The sequence below is a fragment of the Daphnia carinata genome, chromosome 9, assembly GCF_022539665.2.
Source record: "Daphnia carinata strain CSIRO-1 chromosome 9, CSIRO_AGI_Dcar_HiC_V3, whole genome shotgun sequence".
NCBI lineage: Eukaryota > Metazoa > Arthropoda > Branchiopoda > Diplostraca > Daphniidae > Daphnia > Daphnia carinata.
The window spans coordinates 7,386,519-7,412,771 of NC_081339.1; the positions used below are offsets into that span (position 1 = coordinate 7,386,519).

Sequence of the window (26,253 nt, forward strand, 5' to 3'; positions counted from 1 at the left end):
AGATACAGAAATTCAACTCACGGGTCTAGTCTGTTTTTCAAAATCAAGGAGAATTTCTATGACTTCGTTAAAATTCTCTTCTGTGGTCAAGGCTTTACAGGTGGGTGTCCTGTCGTCGCCATGTTGAACTATAATCCCCTTTAATTTTAACGATGCAACGCTCGTGAGTGGTCTTCGATGCTGCCATATCTTTGCGTTCGCTACACGTCTTCAAAATTCTAAAATTACCAAAGCTGGATTAAATGCCAAATAAAATTTTGCCAATATGAAATTATCGAATATATCTACCGGTATCTCTGTTTTGCTTACATACTTTCTGCGCATACAACACTGAAATTCATATGCCCTTGTGCAGACATGTTAGACAGCGTTGCAAAACATCGAATTGGTAAGTGGAAAGGGGAAGGTTAAGGAAGAAAGACTAGGGTCAGATTCACAGCCCCGCTTCGATCGTGTCGCGTTTTGTTGAGCGGGTTGTTCATTTCCGTTTATGGGGCAGGTTAAACGGGTTATTACCCCATCATGTTTTTATCGGGTTGTCAATCGTTGTAGGCAAATCGATCACAAGCAATTAAATGTTTTAGTATTCCTATTTTTCAAGTCACTATTCAATATTCAAAATACAACAGTAATTTATTTTGTTTTACTTTTCTTTTTAAAGCAGTTAGTGTTTTGCAAATCTGCAGCAAACAAATACTTGGCGTTGAACCTATGTAAGTAGGGCTACATTACCTAAACCACTAATCCCAACCCGGTGCATTAAGTCGAATACAAGCCGTGAACGATCCGTGCGGTGCAGGTGTAGTGAAATTGCGTGCTCAGTGGAAGGTAAAATCATAAGCAATAATGCTTGAGGGAAAATAATGGGAGGGAAAAAGGAACGAAGCAAACACATCTATCAATCACACAAATCACAATACGAAAGAAAGTAAGTGAAAGCCAATTTGGCAATACTCCACCGTACCATCTTTATTTCCATCGTCCTAATGGGCGTGAATCTCGGAGCTGGGCGACGACCCTCATTCCTCCAACGACGATCCACGACGTCCAGTGGTCCTCTTCGGTGGTGGCGGGGCCCTCCTATGTACGTAAAAAAAAAAAAAAAAAAAAAACTATGGTTAGACACTAAATTAAAAAAAATATATACCTGAATATCCGTGGCGACGATCTCGGTCCTCTTCAGCCTCCAGCGTCCTCTTCAGCCTCCAGCGTCCTCTTCAGCCTCCAGCGTCCTCTTCAGCCTCCAGCGTCCTCTTCGGTGGTGGCAGAACCCTTCTAAATACATAAAAACAACAAAATTATGGCGTAAAACTTTCAACTAAATACTTGACAAATTTGGGCAACAATTACCGTAGCTCCGAAGGCGAACCTCATTGCCCTGTGGCCCTCTTCAGTGGTGATGTAGGCCATTCTAAATACATAAAAAAAATGATTAGACAATTAAACGTGTAAACATATACCTGCTACATCCATGGCGACAATTTCGTTGCTCCATCGGCGATCCTCGATGCCCAGCATCCTCGTCGGTGGTGGTAGGGCCCTCCTAAATACATAAAAACAAAGTAAGATCATAGTGTAACACTTAAAATTTACAAATAAATACTTGACAATTTTGGGCGACGATCATGGTGACTCCGACGGCGTCCTACATCCTTATCAATGATAGTGGAGCCCTTCTAAAACCATAAAAACAAAATAAAATCATAGTGTAAAACTTAAAACTTTCAATTAAATACTTGATAATTTTGGGCGACAATTATGATACCTCCGACGACGAACCTCGTTGTCCAGTGGTCCTCCTTAGCGATGATGGAACCCTCCTAAATACAAAAAAAAAACATGGTTAGACAGTTAAACGTGTAAAACATACCTGAAACATCTATGACGACGATGTCGGTGCTCCACCATCCTCTTCGGCGTCCACCATCCTCTTCGGCGGTGGTAGGTCCCTCTTACATACATAAAAAAAAACATGATTAAGCACTTAAACGTTTTTTTAAAAATACCTCAATACCGTGCTGGCAATCTCGTTGCTCCAGCGGCGATCCTCGATGTCACGCATCCTCTTCGATGGTGATGTAGCCCTCCTAAATTCATAAAAACAAAATAAAACCATAGTTCAAAACTTAAAATTTTTAATGAAATACTTGACAATTTTGGGCGACGATCAAGGTGGCTCCGACGGCGAACCTCGTTGTCCGGTGGCCTTCTTCGGTGATGTGGACCACCCTAAATACATTTAAAAAAAAAAACGATTAGACATTTAAAATTGTTAAAGCAATACCTGGCAACCCTTGGCGACTTCGGCGGCGATCCCCGACGCCCAGTAATCCTCCTCGGTAGTGTTGCAAGCCCTCCTAGACACAGATAAATAGACAGAACATGGTAAAAACACTTAAAATTGTTAAATACCTTGCGATTTTGGGCTAGGATTCTTGCGGTGACCTTCGTTGCCCAACGGTCCCCCTTCGGTGGTGATGTGGCCCTCCTAGATATATAAAATTTAAAACGAATACATAGTTAGATACTAAATTTTTTATTATATACCTTAGAATCCTGGACGATATTCCAGTGGCTGCGGGGCTATCCTCGTTGCCCAATGTCCTCTTCGGCCCCAGAGATTGCACTCCTGTATGTAAGGAAGGGACAAAAAATAAAAAAATAAAAAATAAATTTTTTTTTTTTTTTTTAATATTTGAAAAGCACCGTGTTTCATCTTAATTCTAACAGGCATCAAGTACACAAATTACAGTTACATTGGATAAAAAGTTCCTGAAAAAGAAATTGTTTATTAATAGATAAAGAGTCAGGAGGTTGTTTGGATTGGGTTTGGCTTGTTCATGTGTAAACTGTATGAATTCGAAACGTACAAATGTTCGTAGAAAAATGGTTTGCGAACGACTACGGTAAATAATTACATAAAACAGTGGAAGAAAATCGCTGGGATAGTGTTGTGCATAAATAACGAAGTGAGGTGGACTACGCTTTACGCCTTACTTCAAGTAGCCTTAATCTTAACTTTAGATTTACCTAGCCTTAATCTTAACTTTAGATTTACCTATCCTTAAACTTAACTTTAGATTTACCTATCCTTAACTTAACTTTAGATTTACTTATCTTTAACTTAATCTACGTTTATCTCTTTCATCTACACTTATCGTACTCCCTAACTAAACAAAACCAGTGCAGAGGCTAAACCAGGTGCTGATGCAGTGCGTTATTAGTGCCTAATTGATGAATCTACAAAGTGCAAAAGCTGAGTGCACGTGCGAAAGTTCTAACAATCACTACATGAGGATTGCAAGCAAGAAATCTACACTAGTGCACCGCGTGCTGATCAACGAGCTACTGAGCTTCTAGATTCTTTTTTTCTTCCTCCCCCCCTTTTTTTGTGAATTGCCCGAGGTTCTTCATCTGTTTTTGGCCCTTGGTAACACATTGGGTCAATCGATGCGGAATGGCCATAACCTCGGGCTCACCTGGAAATAAAAAATTTGCCTTCAACCTATCGACCTTCAGAATTGGGTTCCTCTACCCTACCCTCTACTTCCGGGAAAGCAATAATGTGGCACCATGTCTGCGAGTATTTAAGGCGCCACACGATGCTATGCAGTCACATTCGTATGAGGTATTTCCTCTGCAAATGTACGACCACTCCTATACCATCGTCGGGCGCTTAGGCTGTCAGGTAAGTTGATTAGTGTTCATTAGTTACGTTAGTTAATTTTTTATGCAGTGAATGCGAGTGTATCTTAGCTGTGTAAAACAAAATTAGTTCGAAATCTATGGTAGCAAAAACTAAGTAGTTTAATTAAACTGTGTTACCAATAATGTTGTATTTCTTTATAGTACGACGGTTTGCAGTCCTTCTGTTAGTAGCTGATAGGTTACTCCGAGTGTCTACCAAATTGCAACAAATGAGGAATTTAAGTGTAAGTACCACTAATTATTTAAAGCATATATATTAGTACCATACTGTTTCATTTCATCCATCATGTACAGGAGGTTGCAGTGAAATGTGTCAGGTTTGGCAAACAAAGGATAGGGAAGACCGCCACATTTTTCTGCAATATACTGTACTTGCAATCAGTTACTTTCAAGTCACATTACTATGCTGCTGCTCCTAAATTTAGATACAAATTATCAAGCATCTTAAATGTCGTTGATTTTTCAACTTGTATAATAATATACTTATTTTAAAACTAATTTGAACTTTTATGAAAATGAAATACCAAAATAACTTCAATTTTCATCAGTTGTACATTTCGTTTGTTAGGGGCTGATGTAACGGTAATGCCAAATGCCGATCACTGTTGAAGACTTTTACTTCGTGAAATAATAATAATTAAATATTCGTGAAACGCATTTGTACTGTTCCCGTACCTGCAAATGAACGTTAAATTTTCTTTCAAATCAGAAAAAAGAAATAAATTTGAAAATCTTACCATATTAACTACTAATACGATTATAGTAAAGTCTGAAAAGTGACTTACCATGTAAAAGCAAAAAGTTAACTGGAAGCACCGGGTTAATGGGTAGGTGATTACATTACCTAATGGGAAATGGTATTAACCAGATTGATTGAAAGTCATATTATATTTCTAATAATATAATCTACTCCAGGACCAGCTGTACACTAATTAATTAATCAGGTAAGTTAATTTCTTGGTAATTGGATTCGTTTGTTATTTTGTGATGCAGTCAATGCGAGAATATCTTAACTGTAAAAATTAGTTCGAGAAATATATTAACATAAACTAATTTTAACTTAGATCAGAATGTTGCCATTAGTGTTCTATTCCTTTGTAGTACGGTGGGTTGTCAGAGCTTTTGTGAGTAGCTGATGACAGGTTAACCACAGGTGCCTATCAAGCTGCTACACATGAGGAACTCAAGTTTAAGTACCACTATTTGTTTAAAACATATAATAGTACCATAAATGTATGTTCGCTGTGGTTACTAGGAGTCATCACTACCGGTCGTCATCACGAAATAATTTGCTTTTAAGTCATATTACGAGCCTGCTACTCCTGAATGAAATACAAATTTTTAAGCATTTTAAATGGCATTGATATTAACCCTTGTATAATTACTTAAAATGACTAAAATTAACTTTAACCGAAAAGCGGTACCCATACTATTTTTAGGATTCAGCGTTACATCCGGAGATCATAAAATTTAATGGTCATATAAATTAGCCAACTATAACCCTAAATATACTACCCTTGCTTTTAAATATAATTTTTTTAGCAATAGAAATATTTACTACATTACCGTGAAATGCTGATCGAAGCACTATTGTACTTTTCATATTTGCAACCGAAAATCTATCTTTCCATGTATCATTTTATTTGTTTGTTATTTCAAGTTAATCCATTTTAACGCACTGAAAAAAAAAATTGAAATTGATTAACTTAGTAAACCAATGACTCCTACCTATTGTTTAATCGGAAATGGTATTAGCCAGATAAATTGTAAATTATAATTTACTTCTAATAACAATCTGTTCTCGTCCCAGTTTTACTAAAATTCCTGCCAATTGATTAAGATCGGTAAACGATACAGAAACGTACATCGCATTAATAAAATTACCATTGGCTGCTCAGCTGCCAGTCAATAGTCACGGTGTTGGAAGCGACGCTATCTTTAAAAAAATATATTGATAACATTTGATGTAGAAAAGTAAGATAAAGTACCTTGATGGTAATGTTTTGGATCCAAGTGTGCTAGTGCTTTCTCTCCGTTCAATCACCATGAAAGTTTCAACATAAAAAGAATAATAAGCTTGCCAAAAGCTTCCTAGACTTCAATTGCAGTTCAACTAAGAAAAGGTATGTGTTAAACATACGTTGCATTACTTGTATTGGGCATGGGTTGAAAATGGAAGGTAAAAGAATCGAAAGAAAACTTGTGCTACATTCATGGTTAATTCTAGAGTTTTACCATTGCTAATTGAGTTACAAGACGTGGGCTATTCTTGTTTCCGCGTTTTGCCTTTGCCTCATTTACCATTAGTCTCGTCAATAACTATACAGTTGAAAAGACATTCATTACACAAAAAAGCGATAATAAGTTTTGCTATCTTACCAATAATCCCATTGCACTTGCCACCATCAATGCGTAGAAAACGTAGTCCCAACCTAAATTCGACAAGGGTCCTGCAACAAGTGGTCCGACGGCTGCACCTTAATGCATAATTGTCCGAGAATTATGTGGTTGCATTAATTCTAACAGTGTGAACACGCAGGTTGAACATGAATGCTACTGCAGAAATATTCATTGATTACAAAATGTGCCTCTAGCTTACCTATTGAACCTGTGCCATCAATAATTGCCGTTACCTAGAATGTTTGTTAAAAATACGCAAAAACCTTTTATAACTCTAGGTGCCAATAACAGAACACATTGGTTTACCGTCGCCAAGGCACGGGTAGATCCTTTTACTTCAGGATGGGTTCCCAAATCAGCGGACACAGCTGTCGTGATCAAAGCGTACGGTCCGTTTGCGAGAAAACCAACTAGAAACAATAACGTCATATTGAACGCTCCACCTACAGATCCGAATTCCCTGTAAATGAACAGCTGAATTGAGCAAAAAAAAAATTATGAAATGAATAAAAATATGACTATGTTGACAATAGATTACCGCTGGTATTGTAAGAATAAAATAGCCAGAACACGTAAAAGCACTCATGCCCGTGAGATCGCTCAAAAGGCCAGCTAACACACCACCGAATATTCCGCCAATATCAAAGAGAGTCGATAAATCAGCAGCTTGCTGACTACCCAACGTTTCACCTTTGAAGATAAATTATTCATTAAATTTTGACATGTTTACCGATTCACTACGAGATAGCCACTTAATTGATAGAAATTTTTAGAAAACAAGGTTGAATGGCAAAAAAGGATGAAGCTTACTTGAATCCTTCAGATAACGTGGTAGCCAATAAAGGAAAGTATAATTGATACACTTTGTGAAAAACAGGCTAAACGAATACTCAACGACGCCCTAGAAAATTAAGAAAACATTAGGTTGCATGGAGAAAACGTTTTTCTAGGCACAACGTATTACGGGAATCCGAACGGCCCTCCAGAAACTAATGGCTTTTTCTTTATCCTCAGCTTTCAACTCCGATGGAGGGTCGCATTGTTCGTTCATCTCGGAAGTGGTGGATCTCGTACTACCATTTCCTTGGCTTTCGAATGCAGCATTCTCCACAGTGGGATACGTTTGCTTGAAAGAAGTTAATTGTTTAGATTTAAGAAAGGAATGTTTAAGCACGTTATGATATTAGGTTCTCACCGATACGCAACCAGTGTGTTCTGGAACGTCGCATCCCACAGCTCGAGGGTCAGGAACCAAAAAAAGGAAGAGAAACAAACCTAATCCAAAAATTATGGCAGCTGGAACAACAAACGAAAGACCCCATGCCTCCTCGACAAAAGCTCCGGCAATCAGCGTACCAATGATATTTCCGATGCTGTGGTGTGAGCGCCAAATGCCCATTATAAGTCCTGTCCATAATAATTCATTTAAAGCTGAATTGTTTATACCAGTGCACAGGAGAACGTACCTCGTTTGCTTTTCCCAAACCAGTTACCTACAGCGGTTACGCAACCTGGCCAACCAGTGGACTGGAAAAGTCCTGCTAAAATCTATGGCAAAAACCGAATGTTTTAATAACTCGCCAAGTTGTACTACACCTTTTTGTTTAGAATTTTTCTTTGATCACTCGTAAATAAAAAACAAGGAAAATATTATACCTGAACGATAAGGAAATACGTTAAAGAGTGAATATCAGCCCAATATGCCAAGCCCAGCAAACAGGCCAAAAATCCAGATAGCATCATTCCAATAGAAAGAAAGTATCGGATGTTGATACGCTCTCCAAGTAAGCCCCTGCAAAGTGTAAAAGATTAAAGTTTACTATATAGCTTCTTCATTTGGTTAAATTTGAGAAGTATACGTACATTATGTACATCCCGAATGCGTATGAAAACAGGGAGGCAGAGTCCAAGGCACCAAGAAGTGTACCAGCATTTTGTCCATCTGTTTGAGGACAGTATTGCGGTAGGTAATCAAGGAATAATCAAGAAAATTAAGATTATCTGAATTTAAAGACATTCTAATGAATGTTTGATGAATTACTTACCAAACGGAGGCCAACTGCACCAGGTATTTTCAATGCCAGTTATGTTTAATCCCGGTAGATGTTCCAATCCAGTACAATTTTGATTAAGCACATTTTTGATGACGCTCGTTGGTTTACGAGAAATGTGGTAACTTGCATAGGAGAGAAACGTCAGAAACAATATGTTGAATTGATGCCTTCAGATTTATAAATGAATTTTTGTTTAGTATGTTTAATTCTTAAAATTCTTGATCTAAAAAAAATTAATCACCAGCGATTTTTCCAAACACTGGAAAGATTCTTTAAGAAGGAAACCTTTTCCAGAAGACGGATGCCAATCGGAACGTCATAAACTTTTTCGAGTAGCATTTCATGTACAATTTTTCAGTAAATACGTTCCGTCGTACTTTGGAGTAACCTAGACGTAAATAATGGAAACTATAATTATCCATTAGTTTTAATTAACTCGGAGAAAATTTGTTCTTACTGTCAGAAAATATAAGAAAAACAAAATAAGCTAGTACGAACCAAGAAGATGTAGTCCGCTTTGTTGATCACTCCAGTAAGAAGCAGGATGATTTCTGTGAGGGTACGACTACCTTGAACTCATCTCGTGCCTCATTGCTCATTCTGTGCCTATAGCCTAGACATTGAAGGGAAATTATACCAGCAATGTCAAATACGAACAAGAAGTAGGTCAGAAGAGAAAGGACAAAGATCCCCACGAAATTTTCAGATATACCCGGAAGGTGACCTTTGGCCTAGCAGGTAAAGAGTTCCAACAAATCAGGTAAAAAAACAACGGTTTTTTGCATTTAACTTTTGAAAATAAAGATTACTGACCTAGGGACCAAGACAAACCTGTTCCTTATCCAACATTCACTTGTTTAACCTCCAATCGCAGACGTAATTGGGAAAAATGGTGAAACCTGCTTTTAGAATGAGAAAAAAAAAATTAACTCTCAATTTAAATCGTTCTCGCTAAGTCCTCTATGCAATTAGAATGTAGGCTCATTGCACCGTGACACGAAAAATATCTGGCAGGTATAAACAAAATTCAAAGAAAAGCTGTGATCTGCTTAAGCCTTTGCAAGAATGTTTTACGGGACCCACACCGACAGGTTACTAAATAAAATCTTTCTAGAAGTTGATTTCTCTAACTGAACCCTAAAGCATTCGGCAAAGAAACGGTAATTGAAACAACGGAATTGAGACCGCCGAATTTCTGGCAAGAACCTTCAGAGTACATGTTTTTCTATAGATACATTTACCTAGAATGAAATTTTTTCTCTTAACTACAGCTCGAACGAGATCATTATTGAGCAGGGCATAACACAAATACACCGTTAAAAAAAAACAATAATAAGTTAATTAATTAATATGATTAGGAGTTGTTACCGTGTTGGCCAGTATCTAGAAGACGTAGTTTTGTGCTTGAAATGAATGAAAGTATCAAGGCAGAATTCAGCGCTGATGGCAATTTAAAAAACGCAGCACTTCCGAGAACTGCCCAGCGCGTATTCACGCCAGGTGGAAATGCATTCTTGACACAGCGGACTTCATATCTCATATTTGGCCACACCTGTTGAAAATAAGCATTAGACGGACTGAATTGTGATGTGAAAGCTAAAAATATTGGCAAGTTTTTACTTTTAAGCATAAAAATGACGTAAAAGTACAAATTAGAATAGAACAATGTTTCAAGTTTTTCAAAGCAATTGTCCAATATGTTGATCTTCTAAATTAAGCTGTGCGTTTAAATGTCATGCAATTAATCGGTATATCACGTTGTTCGAGCGGGGACGGAAAGGACGTCATCCGAACATTTTTTTAATACAAATTTTTAGAAACGCGCCCAGATACGTTGATGGGGGAGAACGAGGAAAGAGTACTGGACAACCTGCCGTGCGCTAAACCCCCCAATTGCGAATGTCGATAGAATCCACTACCCGATGAACGCCAGTAACATCGGAGAAAGTAATAGCAAATGCATCATTTTACGAAGAATATTGAGAATTCTATTAGCGAAAAGGCTAAGGAAATATTAAGGGGGTCAAAGATTCCAAAACGTATTTGCCTGTTTGCGCTCTTAATGTGGTGCGTATTGGACAGAAGGCATTAGCGTAAACCATTCTTCCAAGTATCTGTAATAATTGGGGAAATATTTTCCTGAAAAATTTGCATGCAAAGAATGTAGGTTTGGGCTAGGGGATAGTGGGTGTGTATACACAATGTTCTCTAATACTTGTACCTCAACTTAGAAGTTTAACCTTGAGGGTGGTGCTAATAATTGTGCTGAGGTAGATGTGAACTACTACAGAAGATGATAATCCAATATGGGTGTCATAATCATGGTGTACATGTTTCCCCTCAACCAAGATTTTTGAAATAAGAAAAAAATAAATAAAGAACCTGCCACTTTAATGGGAGATTAGTACTGGCATTGTACAAGACAAGGTTACTACGTAGAGGCAATTTTATCATGTGTTTCAGAAAATTAGCCTTTACAAATCATTGTAAGAATAAAAAAGAGGTCTGCGTTCCTTCTGACATATGTTTAGAAACCAAAACTAATTTTACCTTGTGCCATGGTTTATGGGCAGTAAAGTGAATACGCAAAACTACTGTTGGCGTTGTAACTTTTTCAACTTCATTTACACATCTACTGCTGATAAATTGCCTCTACCAAACCTAACGGTGTCTTTGTTGATAAAATTTGCATAAAACTGGTATGGAAGTTACAATTTTAACTGGTCAAACATATTTTGCATTGAAGTACAAGAAATAATAGGTGTCAAAGTTAGTAACATCCAATTATAAGGCAAATCCCTTAAAATTTGGTTTGAATTTACATGCTTGACTCAGTAATAGCAGACTTACAATCCCAGTTACAGTTGTTATTCACTATTTTTTAATGAAAAGAAATCTAAATTACCGTTCAACAGAAGGTGCTTTTCATTTTGTCTTGCTGCCGCAATTAGTATATATAAGGACGAATATAAACCAGCAAAGAACAAATTCTTAACTGGATACGGTTGTCTTGGAGTTTTTTGGTTTTGAAAAGCACTGGACTTTTGTGTACTGATTTACATAATGCCTACCAGATGGGAGCAGCATCGCCACGTGTATGAGCAATTACGGGAATCAATTGAAACCGGACACCAAGGATGATCTTTGGCTGCCTTCGAAAGATTCCATAATTATTTTTCAGTTACATCCTAACTAGTAGAAGTGAAACACAACTTACCGCCTCTCCTCTGTCTATTGATTTTTCTTGTCACGAAATGGCACGTGATGGCTCTCCTTCTCCCACTACATTGACTCCCCAGTCGTCTCTAGAAACGGTGAAAATAATTTTTTTTATTCCACGTGTCCTTTGCTGATCTATGTCAATTTGAAAAATGTCTATGTTATTGGATAAACCTGTTTCATAATTCTTGGAAGCAGGTGTCTAGCTACAATACAAGTAATAACGAAACTGTAAAATCGCCATGGAGCCGTCTGCGTCAACGTGTTCACGAGGTGACTGGCCGTTCTAAAAACGAAAGCTCAGGTCGCCACCAGAGAAAATATGGCTCACTCCTTAAACTGGCCAATGAGGAGCGTCGCAACGTCCATCAAGCACGACGTTGCAACAGCCAAGTACGCCTCAATGTTAATGACGTATAACTTACCAATTTTTGTTTTGTTTCCGAGAAGTTATTAAAACATATTTTGTGATTCAATGTGGAAGGATGGCACGACTGCTTTATGGCATGTAATTCATCTGTTGGAAGAACGAGTGGAAGTGCTCGAAAATACCTTAGAAGTGAGCCGAGAACATATTTCGAAAACTGAAGAAAAGTACGAGAACCTCCAACGACAAGGTAAAAGGCGTACTTTTACTTTAGTATCAAATTGGAGTCATATGCTTTTATGTAAATTTTTTTCGTGGAACTTGTTTTTTTTTTCTCCTTCAGTCGAAAAGATCCTTGAAAAAAGATTACAAAAACCACCGCTAGATGCTGATACAGGTATTTCCCGTGTTTTCCGCGAAAATCTTTCTTTTAAAATAGAAACAAAAAAGAAAATAACAACAAAAAGATCAAAACATTGATTTTCTAAAACGGCGTAAAATGCAGATCGAGATTCGGTTAGGGATAAAATGAGTCTCTGTTTTGAGCAGATTCGGAATAAAGAGTTTCGCCTCAATCACGTAAGGAAAACTGGAGGACGTTCTTGTCACATTTTCAAACATTTTCCACTTAAAAAAACAAACAAACTGACTGAACTATAAATGCATTATCCATCCAAGGTGGAAGCTGCAACATCAAGACGGACGTCGAGACACAGTAGGAAGTGCGCTGGATGCGGAAAGAGCACATTTTAATTAACTGATCCTACGCGCTCCGCATTCCTAATGAACGTCAATTCTGTAGCCGCTGTCTTTGCTTAATGATGTCGAAAATTGTTGCTGTGTTTTATATGTTATATATACCTATATTTTGTTAGAGCCCGCGGAGAATTGAAAATTGCTTCGAAAAAATACACGTTTGTCTTCCCATTTGTTAGATTTGCACCGCCAAATCATGTATTTTCGCTAATGAATCTGACGATTCTGAATGGATCAAGACTGATTGCTTTTTGATGCGTTTTTTTTTCTTTATTATTATTCATTTTTTCCCGCATGTCGTCTTTGTTTTTACCACCCGAACCTTAGCAGATCGTTAAAAACGAAAAGGGTTGTGAAATCGGTTTTGCGTGTGCCGAAAAAAAAAATGGGATGACGGAAATAAACAAGAGATGGCAGCGTTTTGCGACCGGCCATTTTTTTTTTCGGCGGGCGTCGGTAAAAAAAATAAATCGAAGGGGTAAAAAAAAAATGAAAAATAAAATAGGGAAAGAAAAAAAAAAAAAAAAAAAATACTTACAACAAATGGAATCCAAATGCTCCGCCTTCTCTCCGGCACCGGCTCGACGAGATAGCCAATGCGGTACGCCGTACCATTTCGGCTTTTGCGTGCAAAAAAGGAAAACATTTTTAAAGCTACCATAGAGACCAAATGAAAAATCTGTTTTTTTTTTTTTTTTTTTAAACTTTATTTATTTTTTTCCAGTTTCCTTGTTTTCCCATTTTTCTTTTTAATTCCTTTATCAGATGTTCGTTTTTAAATGTTCTGTTTTCGTATTTCTTCTTTTTTTTTTTGTTTTTGAACGAAAAATAAGCTCCGCCTGTCTTTTCCGAGTATCCCGAGATCACGTGACCCATTCTCCTTTCCCCCCAAATTTTTTTCTCTCCCCCTCCTTTCCGTAATTTTTTTTTTTTTATTTTATTATTTATTTTTTTTTTTTTTTTTCTTCTTCAACTCTTCTCCCGTCCGCCACCCTGTGAGAAGCTCCCCCCACCACCACAGGTCCCCGCGGCCCCGCACGGGTCCCTCCGCTCTGGTATAGAGCTGTGTGTAGTAAGAGTTAGAGGGGAGGGAGAAGGTTTTGCAGTCGAGAGTCGACACTTGAAACCGATTGCAGCTCGTTGCTGGGGCTCTCTCCATCCAACGGCTGCGCGTGTGTTGTTGTCTACTACTCGTGCTGTTGCGGGATAGAAGACGAAGGAGAAAAAAAAAAAAAAAAAAAAAAAAGAAAAAGGCAAAGCAGACGTCCATCTGATTCACGACGACGTCCATTTTCTGTTTGTTTTTGGCGCGCGCGCGCGCTCTGCCCTACTCGCCGGTAAGTTACTTCTTCAATGTGTTTGGTGTTTTTCTTTAATTTCGCAAACAACGTTCGCCCAAATTCGTTTCGATTTTCACGATGATTTAGAATTAGAATTGTGTTTTGTTTTTTGAAGTCGAAATGTGTGTGTGTGTGGGTCTAACGGTAAAAGTAAGCCACACACAACAATGTGACGTCATTTAGGTGAAGGGATTTCGTGGAAAAAAAAAAAAAGGGGGGAGAAGCTTTTAAAAGACCAACAAACAAGACCCAAACAAAAACAGTACAAAAAAAAAAAGAATATCATCCGGGGGGGAGAGAACCGAGCCAAAGACGCCATATTTCCGTCGTGTGTGTGTGTGTGTGTTGTTTTTTTTTCTTGTCGTATTTCCTCCGGCACTCTGTTCAAATTTCGAATGACCGTCATGGCTTCACATTTCTATTCATTCCTTTCTTTTCTTTTTCTTTCTTTTTTTGGTACAAAAATAAAGAAAACTTAAAAACAAAACAAAAAAAAACAAAACAAAAAAAGGAACTCACGTCTATATGGTCGAAACGGTTTCACGGGAAAGAGAGAAAGGACACGAGAATTCGATTCGTCTCTTCCTGGAAATTTCGCTCTCTCGCACGCCGTGCTCCGTTTTTTTTTTCCCCCACGCCAACGTGATTTGAAAATTTCGCCTTTCAGGTTTTTAGAAATGAGATCCCCTTTTTTCTTATTCACGTGCAATTTCGAAGAAACAATCTCACAAAACTGTACACTCTTTGAAGAAAAAACGATTGTCGAAATGCAGCGGGATGCAGTAACAGACGAAAGAACAACATTGAACTTTGTACGTCTGCTATAAATGGGAAATGTACTAAACAGTGGGGCGATACCCCCCATCTTTTGGAAACTATTCGAAAATTCGGCGGCGATGTAAAAAAAAAAAGGGGGGGGGGGTGGTGGCAATGTGCAGACGACTGATTAATCCGCAAGATTGGATTGGGCGAGAACAAGCTGAGCTTTTAGTTTTATTGATCGCACAGGGCACATTAATCATGAGACACGAATGCAATTTTTCTCTGACTCACTTTCAATTTTGATCCATTTTTTTTTTACTTTTTTTTTTTTTTTCCGTTTTTTTATTATTTTTTTTTTCCCGCTGGCGCATGCGCTTGCGCCATCTTTAGCTATTTCGGCGTGACTTTTTTTTTTTTTTTTTCATATTAGATTTATTTTTTTTCCTTTCTATTTTTTGTATTTTTTTTATTTTTCGAGGGTCGCATTGTTCAACTCCCTCTTTTCTCTTCATCCACCCGTCCGTCCGGGCCCTTTTTCTATCTGGGCCATGACTTGTAAAAAAAAAAAAAAAAAAAAAAAATATTATAAATGAAAAGAGAGGAACGGACGGGTTATATTTCCCCACGTTTGAAAAAAAAAGAAAAGAAAAGAAAAAGAATTAGCATTTAAAAAAATAAAAATTATTACGCAATTTTTTTTTTCTTCACCTCCTTTTTTTTTTTTTTTTTGTTTCGTTCAATTTCCGTTTTTGATGGGAGACTCATCCACCCGAAACCGGTTTTTTCGAGCCTTGCCAAAAATTCTGAGAAAAAAGTGTCAGTTATTTTCTCCACACTTTATTTCTTTTTTTTTTTCTTTCTCTTTTGCCGTTTCTCTCTCTCCCGTTTTTGTGTGTGTGTGTGTGTGTGACGTCGAAAAATAACAAGTTTCGGCTCGATCGATTTCGAGGCGTCCTGCGTCGTTTTTCCCTTTTTTTTTTTTTTTTTTTTTTTTTTCTTTTTTCTTTTTTTTTTATCCCGGGGAGGAGGAGCGCCAGCGGGTGGGTGGGAGAATAAACAAGCGAAACTAGACACACACACACATAGAGAGAGAGAGAACGCAGGGAATTAAAAAAGTGGAAGGGAAAAAAAAAAATAATAATAAAAAAAAAAGTAAAGAAAAAAAATATATAAAAGAAGAATGGATAACAAAAGATTGGGGAAGAACCCGCGTGCAGCGCTCCGCACGTTACAAAAATACAACATTAAAAAAAAATAATAATAATAAGAAAATACAATTTTCAATGTACGGCCGCATGTGTCCATCGGCGTCGAAATTCTAATCGCATTTTGTTTCCCTTTAATTAATATTAGATTTTTTTACATTTAATGGCAGGTACGATGGAAATGTCTCACCATCAATTTTGTCTGAAATGGAACAACCACTCTACCAACCTGCTCAAAGTCTTTGGAAGACTCTTCTCCAATGAGAGTTTCACCGACGTCACTCTGGCGGCAGAGGGGAGAAGCATCCGCGCTCACAAGGTACAGCCCATCTCTTTTTTCTTTCCCCTCGCTCCCTTCTCTTTTTTTTTTATTTTAGATCCCCCCCCCCCAAAAAAAAAAAAAAAAATAATAATAATAAAAAAAAAAGGAAAAATATCCATTATCCTCCACAGTTTTTTTTTTTTCTGTCCCCCCTTTTACCTCGTCTTTTTCCCTTCCCCCCTGGAGCAGTGCTCCGCTCCCGAACCCGTTGTTGGCGGAAAATCGATAATTTGGCTTTGCTTTTTTCCCCGTTTTTTTTTTCTTTTTCCATTTCTTTTTTCGTTTTTTTTTTTTTTACTCGTTCTTGGGTTTGTTGTGTTCTCATACTTGCTTCTTTGCACTGCAGATGGTGCTGTCGGCATGCAGTACCTACTTTGAACAACTCTTCTTGGAGCACGCCGAGCCACCCGTCACGGGACCGATGATCGTCATCATGCGCGAAACCAGTTTCGACGACCTAGCCATCATCGTCGAGTTCATGTACAAGGGAGAAATCAACGTCTCTCAGGTACGACGCTTCTGGAACTTGAAAAAAAAAACAAAAAAACAAATGAATTCAAATGAATAAATCATTGAAAAATGGACACGTAGGATCAGTTGGGGTCGTTATTACGGACGGCCGAAAGTCTGCGTGTGAAAGGCTTGGCACAGGCGTCGTCGGGAGGACACGGCGATTCGATGGAGCAGCCTTCGTTCACGGCTGCAGCGCCACCGCCTCAAGCGGCACAACAACAACAACAGCAGCAGCCGGTGTCACTGACGACGGGAGCTGTAGCGGCGCCGTGTCGCAAAACGCCCACGCCGACAACGACGCCACCGCACAGCCAATCGAGCACATTTTCACCTCCTCCGCACACGATGGGTCAAGCGCCTCCGCCGCCGGCCCTCCTGCCCCTCTTTCAGAACGCCGCCCTTTTGTCAGCTGCCATCACAACGGTACGAACAAAAGAAAAGAAAAAAAAAAAACGAATAAATAAATGACGTGAAATAAAAATCGATAACAGTTTTTAGTTTTGACCTGACGTTTTTTTGTTGGGTTCCATGGACTTTGTTCAGGTAGAAAAAAAAAAGAAATATCGATCCACACAGCTGTTTGGGTTCCCTTTCCTTGTTGTTTGCTAGAAATTCCAGTCTTTTTTCTTTCATTTGTTTTGAAATTTTTGTTGTCATGTTTGGGGCGGGGTTTCTTTTTTTTTTTTTTTTTTTAGGTAGTGGAATCTTCGTCGTCATCGACGGGACGCGAATCGCCATCGAGCAAACGCAGACGAATTCGACCCAAAATCGAGCCGGGCACGGCCAGCCATCAAGACCACTCCAATTATTCAGACAATAGTCGGCCGTCTTCAGCCACGTTCACGCCTCGCATAGAAAATGTCGTTACTATGGTAACTCCATTAAGTTTAGTTCCGCCCCTCATTTTGTTTTTCTTTTCTCCTTCACAACGATCAAATAAAAATAAAAGACGTCAATCAATTTAATTTTTTTCAGGGCCCACCACCACGTAACGAGGCCGAGACGCCGACACGAAGCGACACGATGGAGAGCGCACCGACGTCCGCGTTAGACCTGCGTCTAACGGATCCATCCCACCTTCAAGAGTTGACCGCCCGGCTGGAATTGCGCGGTAATTTCGCTATCCAACCGCCAGATGGCGATAGCGAAACTCTACGCAAAGTCCAGCAAGAGAAAAGTAAAAAAACAAGAAAAACATATCAAAATTCAAATGTTGTTTTCAATATTTTACACAATTTAAATTTGATTTGGAAAGGCGAACCTCATTGTTTCTTCCGTGGATTTGCCGTCTATAAATTCAATGACTACATCGCCCATGGAACCCGGCAACAGTACTGGGAAGAACCTTTCACTAAAGCTGTCATGGAAGGAATTCAGGTATTCATTATTTTCACGGACATTTTTGAATTTTTTGTTTGAAACTTACCCGATTGAAAACAAAAAGGATCGCGAGTTGGACTTGAAGAAAGGAGCGGAATTATTGGGAGTTTCGTACAGCACTCTCTATGGACGATACCGTGAATGTCATGGTTATTTGCGTCACGCCTGGACACGGGATTACCGTCGCTCTTCCGGTTCGGGAGTTGGCGGCAACGGAGGTGAATGGTGGGAAGCGGATCCGCAAGAAGCGCACAGACGTGGAGAGAACGGCGGGATGACGGCCGAAGAACTTGTCGTCGAAGTAGACAGTTACATGGATGAGGACGTAATCGTCGAACGCGATTCGAATGACAAATCAACGGCCGATATCGAAGCTGCCAGCAAACAAGAATCTCTCATTCTCAGCATTCGTCACGGTAAAGTCCAGAGGAAACTTCAAGGAGCCCATCACAAAGAATCCTCTTAAAAACAAAATGGAGGGAAATTCAAATTTTTTTGATTTCATTGTTAATTTTTTTTTAAACGTCCGGTGAGAATTGCAAGTCATTTTCTTTTTGTACATCTTGTTGGTTTTTTTTTTTTAATGTTCTATGACGTAACTCCATGTATACCCAGAAACAAGCAAAAAAAAAAGAAAAAAAGAAAAATGGAGTTGATTGTATACAATTCAGTCGATCTCATGGCCAATACTGGGCATCTGCTTCTCTTTTTTTTTTTGTGTGTGAACATTTTTCTATATCACATAATCCTATTTATCAGATGTGTTTGTTGAATGTTTCCCACCCATCAAACATTTTTTTTTTTTTGTTTCGTTCACTTCTTTTTGTTTTCTGAAAAATGTTCGTAGTCGTTTTCAAACACTCGCGCAACAGTGTCAATTTGTTTTTGTGTTTTGCAACATTTTTTAACGACATTTCTCTTTTCGTGCGTGTGGTGTGTGTACGTATGGTCAAAATATTTATTGGATCTGATTTAAAAAAAAAAAAAAGATGATTAAAAAACATTTTGACGACATTTCTCAGAATTTTGTGAAACTTTTGGGGTCAAGTTTTAAAATCAACTTTTTTTTTTTTTTTTAATTTGAACGACCTACTTACGACCGGCTACTCCTTTTTGAAATGCCGGGTTATTGTAATTGACCGAAGCCTCGACGTAGAGCGGATTATTATCCTAAGAAAATGAAGGGAAATCTCTTTCATCGTTTTCCACGTAAAAATTGCACAGGTAAATTGAATTGCTTACGGCAGTCCATTTAGCGTTTTTGCTCTCGCTGATAAAACGGGCGTATTCTTTGCGATCGTACATGAAGAGGAGAAGCCTCCACAAGAGCAAAAGGGCCAATCCGAGAGCGACGAGGGCTCCCATCATCATGAAAGCAATTTTCGACACTGGCAGGGCGATATTAGGCAGGCAAATTGTGTTGTTATAAAGAATGAATTTCTCGTCGTTTTCCGTGTAGCCATAAACGAAATCCCTTCGACTTGAAAATTAAAAATTAATCTTTTAAAAATAAAAAATTTAATACGCTTAAATTTGGTTGAACGAAAATGTTCTAGCAACACACCAGCCAGTAGAGTTGTAAGTAATGGAGCATTTCCGGTATGGAAATAATTCTGTAAAATCAAAAATAAATAATTGGCGCTAGTAATTAAAAAAAAAAAAAAATGAATCTCGCTAACGTACTCGGGGAGAATTCGTCGTCTTTGATCACATTAAAATGACTGCATTCGAGAGCAATTTTATCTGCATCTTCATCTGGTGGGATACGCTCCGGCTCGACGCAATACGTAATTTCCTTGCAGGTGGTCGGGCAACTCTGCATTTTTAGAAATCATTAACGTTTCTAATCATTTGAATTCAAAATAACAAATTGAACCTTACCACATTATCAGCTCGTTCGCAAGGACATTCATCACATTCAATGTCTAAATCGATAATCAAAGCATCGGACAATCCGACCGGAGAGACAGCAATCGTTTGGCGGTGGGTAGATTTCCCAGCAGGGCATTGCGTGATCTAAGTATTTGTGGCAATTGATTATTTGTTTCAAAGAAGGAAAAAAATAATAACGTTAACCTACTTCGATACTGATGTTATATCTGACCAGACTTCCAACTTTGAGTCCACCACAACTGGCACTCTCCTCAACTGGAGAGCCGGCCGGCTCGAGGCAGTTGGTGAAGTATCGAACTTTGACTCCATTTGTGGCATTATCTTTCAATTCCACCGAAGACGTAATGAGCTATTAAGAAAAAAACTTTTCACATATTGTTTTTGAAATTAGGCAAAATGATGTCACCTTGTACTGATCCTCGACGAGGGTCACAACGTTGGATGAATCTGATGTCAGAACACCGACCGAAGAGCCGCTGATTAGCGGAGAAAACGTTTGGTAAGGTTTGGCCACATCTTTCGTAACAGCAAAAATAACATTCATCGAATGTTCCCGAACGAGGCGGCTGATTTGGCCCAGTGACGGATAGTCGTGTGTCAATCCGAAAGTATAATCTCGTCCATCCGGATTTAAATGGCAATGTCCATCATTGGGAACTAAAATACCCCCCAGCTTTTAAGTTGTCAAGGAAAATATAGTTAAGCAATATCACATGGAAATTAGAAAATCAGACCTTTCCGTTGCCTGCCTGTAAAAAACAAACGATGAAGAATGTCAATTAAAAAACAAATAATCACTAATAATTCAATTTTGATTACCAAATGTGAGTAGTTGTCGGTAATCATCAAGATGATGTGTCTGGCTTTTGCCCTCCATCCAATCTGTGATGTACAAACGGTAGCTTGAATAAGAGCTTCAAGTCCACCTTCCGGCTCATCATACGTTTCCACAATTTTCGCCCTATTGACTTCATTCTATGAGGATTTAAAAAACGAATTAAAAAATGGACACAGTGAATGAACGTTTTCTCTGTACCGTGAAGCGCTGGATATTATCAGCTATAGGCATATGGTTTATGAACGAATATGTCTTTTGCGAAGGCCTGATTGCATACAACGTCGTTAGTTAATTGTTGAATTTAAAACTAATAATTAATTAATGTAGATAATACCAGCTGTATGGGAAGGCATTTTTGTCGACAAACGAGCCAAAACCGATGGAGAAATATCGTGTGATGTTGCGCATAGTTGCGGCTAGTTTGCTGCTCAGTCTCTCCACTTGAGTTTTGTCGTCACCCATTGAATTGGAAAGATCCATCAAGAAATACAAATCGATGGGGTAGTCTTTAGCTTGCTTGAATTCTACCGCAATGCTATAAGATTGACCTGTTTCAAAAAACATATCACGAGTTTGTATCTTTTATTATTTAAAAAATGAATTTGATGTTACCCTTTCTGGCTTTGCTCATGGAGACTCTCTGCGGCCGTAGCTGGATCGGATCCTCTGATCTTTGCGCCTCAGCCAAGGGATTATCTTCAGTTAATTGAATCTGCACTTGAGGGTCGACCACAAACTGCGTTGAACAAAGATCAGATTCATCTCTTTTCATGCATCGATTTCCGTTGAAACTCTGTAACAGAAAAAGAAGAATTACATCATTTTTTTACATCAAATTTTAATTAGCATAAGATAAAATATTCACCGGTTGACGACACCAGACACAATCGCGGGTGATTGTACAATTTTTGCAATCGGTAGCTAAGCCACACAAAGGGACCAATTGGCACCAAGCGATCGGCCATAAAATGGCCATCAGGCTAATCATTTTCAAGCCCATGTTGCACGTCGTTCATCAAACGTGATTCAACACTAAACAAACGAATACTGACAACAATTTCCTTTGCTTTCTGGTTTAATTTTGCGGTTTTGGTGTCATATCTTTACCGGATTTCGCGGTTAAGAAGCAAGACTTAATCATTGCGTTTGCGCCATTGTAACGCATCCTGCTGATGAAATGATTAACACACAACGTATCAACACAATTCCATTTTACTTCCCTTGAAAAATAAGTGAAATTCAAATTGATTGCAATAAAGCTGTCGCCATAGCAAAAATGAAGTTTCAAAAAAACTTCTAAACAAAAACGAAACGACGACACTGATTTCCATTTAAGTCGTCTCGTCATTCTTAGAATTTCTTGCATCGACATTAATTATCCAAAAAAAAAAGAAATACATTCTGAAAAAATTAATCACTTGATAAATCGAAATAAAGAAAAAACAGGAAACAACTTTTAACTGATGGCGTTATTCGATATTGTGGGTCATCAACGACCCTTTCGATTGACAATTTCGAAACGCTGCAGACATAAAAAATTAAAGACGAAAATTAATGTTTTAATGCCAACGAGGTTTTGTGTCGTCTACCAAAAAAAAAAGAGAAAATATCAGGATTAAGATGAACCCGTTTTCATTAGCGATGTACTTGCAGCGAAGCCAAGAACTTTTGGTTAAACAGTTCAAGAACAATCACTTTACAACGTTCGATGCGATTATCAAAGAAATTGTATCTTGTACGGCAACCGATATGGTACACACAATACGAGGCTATTCATTTTAAAGAAGAATATTATTATTTTCCTTGAATAACTATTGGTGTGATCGATAACCCAAAACACCAAAATGCGCAGTATTTTATAACTCTTATAAATATAGATAAATCATTTTTTTCTGTGGGGTAGGGTAGATTAAAGAAGGAAGCGTGTAAAAAAAAAAATGAAGACGAAATGACGCCCTTTTTTTTTTAACTTAAAGAAGAAAAAAAAAAATACTCTTATCGATAATAATCGTACAGACAGTTATTGTGTACAGTTTGAGAAAACAAAAAGAATTTTGTAAAGAAGCGAAATGTTGCCCGTCACCCTTCTAAATCGTCCGAATGTTCATCGGCGTTCACCATTGCGTTGCGTTCGAGGTACTCGATTGAGCCCTCGAGAGCGTCTTTAGCGAAACGTCGCACTTTGTCGTCAGTTGTCCTCGCTACCAATTTCTCCAAAATCTGAAATCCATTTTCTTCTTTCAATAGTCGACAATATTTCTCGGCTACGACAGAACAAAATGCAGATCAGTTGGTGATGGCAACAACAAAAAAACAAAAATGAAACATAAAGAAATAGGGTCCTACCGTATACACGTGTAAGATTCGCCAACGCCCAAACGGCCCAGTACTGACATTGCGGTGTGTGATCCATGTCCAGAAGACGAAGGATAGGCTCGAATGACCTTTTACGAAAAATAAAACATTCATTTTAGAGCGTGAAGATAATAGGAGAAATGGGTGTAGTACCTGTAGTTGATATTGCGCTTAGAATCCAGATCCCAGCGATCAATAGCGGTGACGATTCGGTTAAGTACGTCTTCTCGGTTAGGCTCTTTGATTTTCCAGCATTCCGCACCGTCAGATGCGATATGTGCCAAAACACCAGCGGCATTGTAACTCACCTAAAGAGGATTTAGATGTGACATCCCGTTTGCATTATTTAGTGAGTTTTTACATCAAATAGTACTTCAATTCCATCGCTGGTAGAATAAAGTAATTCCGAAAAAACGGTGATGAATTCGGTGGTCATCAGTTGCGGCCTCAATTCTTCCACTTCAGCCACGTTACCCAAAAGGCCCATCATATTACGAAGCAACTCGGGATGATTAGGGAAGGCCTGAAAAAGATTTTCAAATTTAATGGTGCATGAAACGTGGAAAAAAGAAATACGAGACTTATACTTTGAGACAATTGAGGAAGAATTGCATCCCACTGTGCCTTAAAAACCGCTTGCAGTTTAGAGCAGTTTCATCGGTCACGTTCCACATGGTAGACCACGCTACTTCCATGACGTCATCGCAAACATTGCGTCTTAGCTTCTCTTCTATCAGCTGTAACATCGTCTAAAATATCGAAATATTTGTTGAAGGAATTAACAACTTCAGCTATGAAACTCGAACTTACTTCGATCGCCCCGAGACTACCGACAAGTTGCTTAAACTTTCCATCAACTTGACAAGCTAATGAGTTCAGCAAATAAATAGCGATTCGTCGGACAAAGTCGTCTTGATTGTGGTCTCCCACGACATGGAGCAAGATGAGAATCAATCGCTCGTAACTAAACAGCTGCAAGACCAATTAAAACAAAATTTGATAATCAATTCAAAGTTGCAAGAAATCTGTAAGTCCTTACAACGTCCTGAGGAATTTTAAACTGACAAAGTGTCAAACATCCATTCCGCATCATGGTAGGATCATCACTGTGCATATCCATTGCTTTAAGGAGAACAGATATCGTCTTCTGCTTGATCCTGACATTGAGCAACGATCGCTCGCGTTCTGGGCTTTTGACGATATAAAATAGCGACGCACTGCAAAAATGAAAAAAAAAACATATAGATGTGAAGAGATATCAAATATGTTCCTGGAAATTGTACCGATTACCTTCCAGATATCTGAATATGACTTTCCGTCAGATGGTTTTCCATCGCTTGCAGGATAATATCCAACGCAGCTAGTGGATTCTGACAAGTTTCAGGACGTATAATACCATAAAGGTCATTTAAAACTCCTTGCATCATTTCTGCCCTATCGATGTAAGCCTAAAGAAGAGCATAAGTTAAACTTGCCTCTGTTTGTCACAACTATAAGAAAACTAATGTCGATTTAGATTTACCTTCCCGGCTGCAAGAATTTGCTCTTCACTGGCATCACCGGTTACACAAAGAGCAGGTATGTGATGACGATGACAAGCTTCATGTGATGTGCCATAAAGACCCAACATATCCAGTGGATTGGAGATCCGGCTCCGTAGTCCTGGAATGTCTGTAGCCAAATTACCGCTTGGCGTCTTTTCAGCAACACCTATTAGGAAAACAATAATTACATCAGGCTTACGTTTCGTTGCTGATGCTCAAGAGTGTTACCCGTTCCAGCCAAATTTGTTCCAGAGATATCTAGGCATTTCAAATATGGCAGGCTTTCTACAAGCGTAGCTAAGGTCTGATTGGGTCGTTCGTATATTCCATTTTTTTCATTCGACCTTCCTCGGATATCACTGCTTTGCGAAATATCCAGGTGCCTAAGAATCATACTCATTTATTCAGGGGCACTAACGTAAGTTTCACTCTCTTTTGTTACTTACCTCAGACTAACCAATTTGCAGATATGCTCAATGGCATCTTGTAGACCAGATACATTATAAAGGATCAGTGTTGATAAATTGGGACAATGTAACAAACAGGACAGATCACCCACGTAATTGCATTCTGACAGATCTAGATAGGCCAGGTTGGGGAACCCTCTCAATAAGGAGGAAAAAAATTCATGGCCAGAATCAATGTGAACAGACTGAAGTACAAATTTTCTCAATTTTGGAGCTGTTATTTGTAGTTCAGTGACAGGTTGGGAGAAGAAATCAATGCATTCTGAAACAGTTAATGAAATCAACTGTTGGGAATATTCGTTCAAAATTCTCCTAACTCTTGGAGAGACCTGGGTAGACAAATGAAATTCTCTTCTTATATGTTTTAGAAATATATGAAGAATAACCATATGTTACCTTCATACGAATCAACTCCAACTCTCTGAGCTCATGTCTTAACAAGATTTCAGCTTCATGTTCTTTAAGGGTGCATAATTTCAGAGAAACTCGTTTGAGACGAGTGCAACTGGTATCCTCAAAAATGCTGACAAACTGAGAGTCTAGGTCTCTGTCTTCTTGAATCTGATAATGTAACAATCTCTCACAGAGCTCTGTGGGCAAAGAGAGTCCATCTCGTGCACCCAGGAAAAGAACCTGGTTGGCTGAATTCAAGTACTTCCCCAATGACTGGAGACAAAGATCTTGTAAACTATATGGGGTGTTATCAACAAGGATAGATTTGAAAGGCATCGCTGTAGAGCAAAAATTTCGTTTGATCTAATGCGCGTAATCTTGAATTTTGGTATCTAAAGACAAAAGCTGATGAATTTTCCAGATCTGTTAGCAAGTTCACATTTCAACTCATCATTTAATATAACATAAACAAGTTTAAACTTTAAAAAGACTAAAGGGTTCTCTCCGAATTCATTACGATCCGTTTACTGTACGATTTCGTATCCGTCAATTATTCAATTACAAATGGATTTTAGTTTTCTTCCCCTTTGAGTAATCTAGAAAATGTAAACACAGCAGGCAAGAATGGAAACCCCCCCCCCGTTTGATAGCGCCACAGTGGTAGATATCCGAACCATATTCCCTAACTTTCTTGCTATCACTCCCCCTTCAACCTTTGTTTACCACGTTGTTGTCCC

The 26,253-nt window shown here is 38.5% G+C and overlaps 6 protein-coding genes and 2 long non-coding RNA genes across 11 annotated transcripts in view; 3 read left to right on the forward strand and 5 right to left on the reverse strand.

Moving 5' to 3' along the window:
- The window catches only part of LOC130700743 (chitin deacetylase 8-like), a 71,700-nt gene that overhangs the window by 18,836 nt on the left and 26,611 nt on the right, over positions 1-26,253 (forward strand). The gene's annotated exons all lie outside the window — the stretch shown is intronic.
- LOC130700635 (uncharacterized) lies at positions 28-1,837 on the reverse strand. The gene is made up of 5 exons (XR_009003841.2): positions 1,737-1,837; positions 1,604-1,676; positions 1,351-1,543; positions 965-1,275; positions 28-218 (listed from the first exon to the last, which is right to left on the reverse strand). It is a non-coding gene; the product is annotated as an uncharacterized LOC130700635 (long non-coding RNA).
- LOC130700836 (uncharacterized) lies at positions 2,165-2,630 on the reverse strand. The gene is made up of 3 exons (XR_009421831.1): positions 2,548-2,630; positions 2,413-2,488; positions 2,165-2,357 (listed from the first exon to the last, which is right to left on the reverse strand). It is a non-coding gene; the product is annotated as an uncharacterized LOC130700836 (long non-coding RNA).
- Positions 5,873-11,236, reverse strand: LOC130700798 (glucose-6-phosphate exchanger SLC37A2-like). The gene is made up of 17 exons (XM_057522783.2): positions 11,068-11,236; positions 9,531-9,714; positions 8,976-9,061; positions 8,661-8,893; positions 8,404-8,550; positions 8,154-8,329; positions 7,972-8,050; positions 7,765-7,900; positions 7,575-7,656; positions 7,304-7,515; positions 7,073-7,234; positions 6,919-7,009; positions 6,647-6,798; positions 6,415-6,582; positions 6,308-6,341; positions 6,088-6,185; positions 5,873-6,027 (listed from the first exon to the last, which is right to left on the reverse strand). The coding sequence occupies exons 5-17, from the start codon at positions 8,499-8,501 to the stop codon at positions 5,932-5,934; spliced, it is 1,584 nt and encodes a 527-aa protein (XP_057378766.1). The 5' UTR covers positions 8,502-8,550; positions 8,661-8,893; positions 8,976-9,061; positions 9,531-9,714; positions 11,068-11,236; the 3' UTR covers positions 5,873-5,931.
- LOC130700799 (uncharacterized) lies at positions 11,284-12,682 on the forward strand. 3 transcript variants are annotated; one of them, XM_057522785.2, is made up of 6 exons: positions 11,284-11,476; positions 11,580-11,795; positions 11,866-11,998; positions 12,092-12,145; positions 12,254-12,327; positions 12,427-12,682. In XM_057522785.2, the coding sequence occupies exons 1-6, from the start codon at positions 11,417-11,419 to the stop codon at positions 12,499-12,501; spliced, it is 612 nt and encodes a 203-aa protein (XP_057378768.1). In that variant the 5' UTR covers positions 11,284-11,416; the 3' UTR covers positions 12,502-12,682. The 3 variants fall into 3 exon arrangements, with proteins under 3 accessions (XP_057378768.1, XP_057378769.1, XP_057378770.1); XM_057522786.2 differs by having other exon boundaries at positions 11,580-11,774; XM_057522787.2 differs by lacking the exon at positions 12,254-12,327.
- LOC130700830 (protein jim lovell-like) lies at positions 13,648-18,966 on the forward strand. Of its 2 annotated transcripts, none has more exons than XM_059496924.1 (8): positions 13,648-13,845; positions 15,982-16,130; positions 16,480-16,641; positions 16,725-17,069; positions 17,342-17,518; positions 17,622-17,823; positions 17,902-18,023; positions 18,091-18,966. In XM_059496924.1, exons 2-8 carry the CDS (start codon positions 15,987-15,989, stop codon positions 18,490-18,492), a joined length of 1,554 nt encoding a protein of 517 aa, XP_059352907.1. In that variant the 5' UTR covers positions 13,648-13,845; positions 15,982-15,986; the 3' UTR covers positions 18,493-18,966. The 2 variants fall into 2 exon arrangements, with proteins under 2 accessions (XP_059352907.1, XP_057378800.1); XM_057522817.2 differs by having other exon boundaries at positions 13,650-13,841.
- LOC130700829 (integrin beta-PS-like) lies at positions 19,062-21,803 on the reverse strand. The gene is made up of 13 exons (XM_057522816.2): positions 21,623-21,803; positions 21,370-21,550; positions 21,092-21,305; positions 20,956-21,022; positions 20,739-20,894; positions 20,654-20,668; positions 20,326-20,592; positions 20,107-20,268; positions 19,908-20,042; positions 19,710-19,842; positions 19,591-19,639; positions 19,269-19,506; positions 19,062-19,196 (listed from the first exon to the last, which is right to left on the reverse strand). Exons 1-13 carry the CDS (start codon positions 21,755-21,757, stop codon positions 19,116-19,118), a joined length of 1,833 nt encoding a protein of 610 aa, XP_057378799.1. The 5' UTR covers positions 21,758-21,803; the 3' UTR covers positions 19,062-19,115.
- Positions 22,830-26,161, reverse strand: LOC130700765 (protein zer-1 homolog). The gene is made up of 12 exons (XM_057522746.2): positions 25,520-26,161; positions 25,103-25,452; positions 24,885-25,039; positions 24,635-24,822; positions 24,403-24,560; positions 24,152-24,329; positions 23,923-24,084; positions 23,700-23,861; positions 23,486-23,635; positions 23,266-23,420; positions 23,104-23,201; positions 22,830-23,021 (listed from the first exon to the last, which is right to left on the reverse strand). Exons 1-12 carry the CDS (start codon positions 25,850-25,852, stop codon positions 22,837-22,839), a joined length of 2,274 nt encoding a protein of 757 aa, XP_057378729.1. The 5' UTR covers positions 25,853-26,161; the 3' UTR covers positions 22,830-22,836.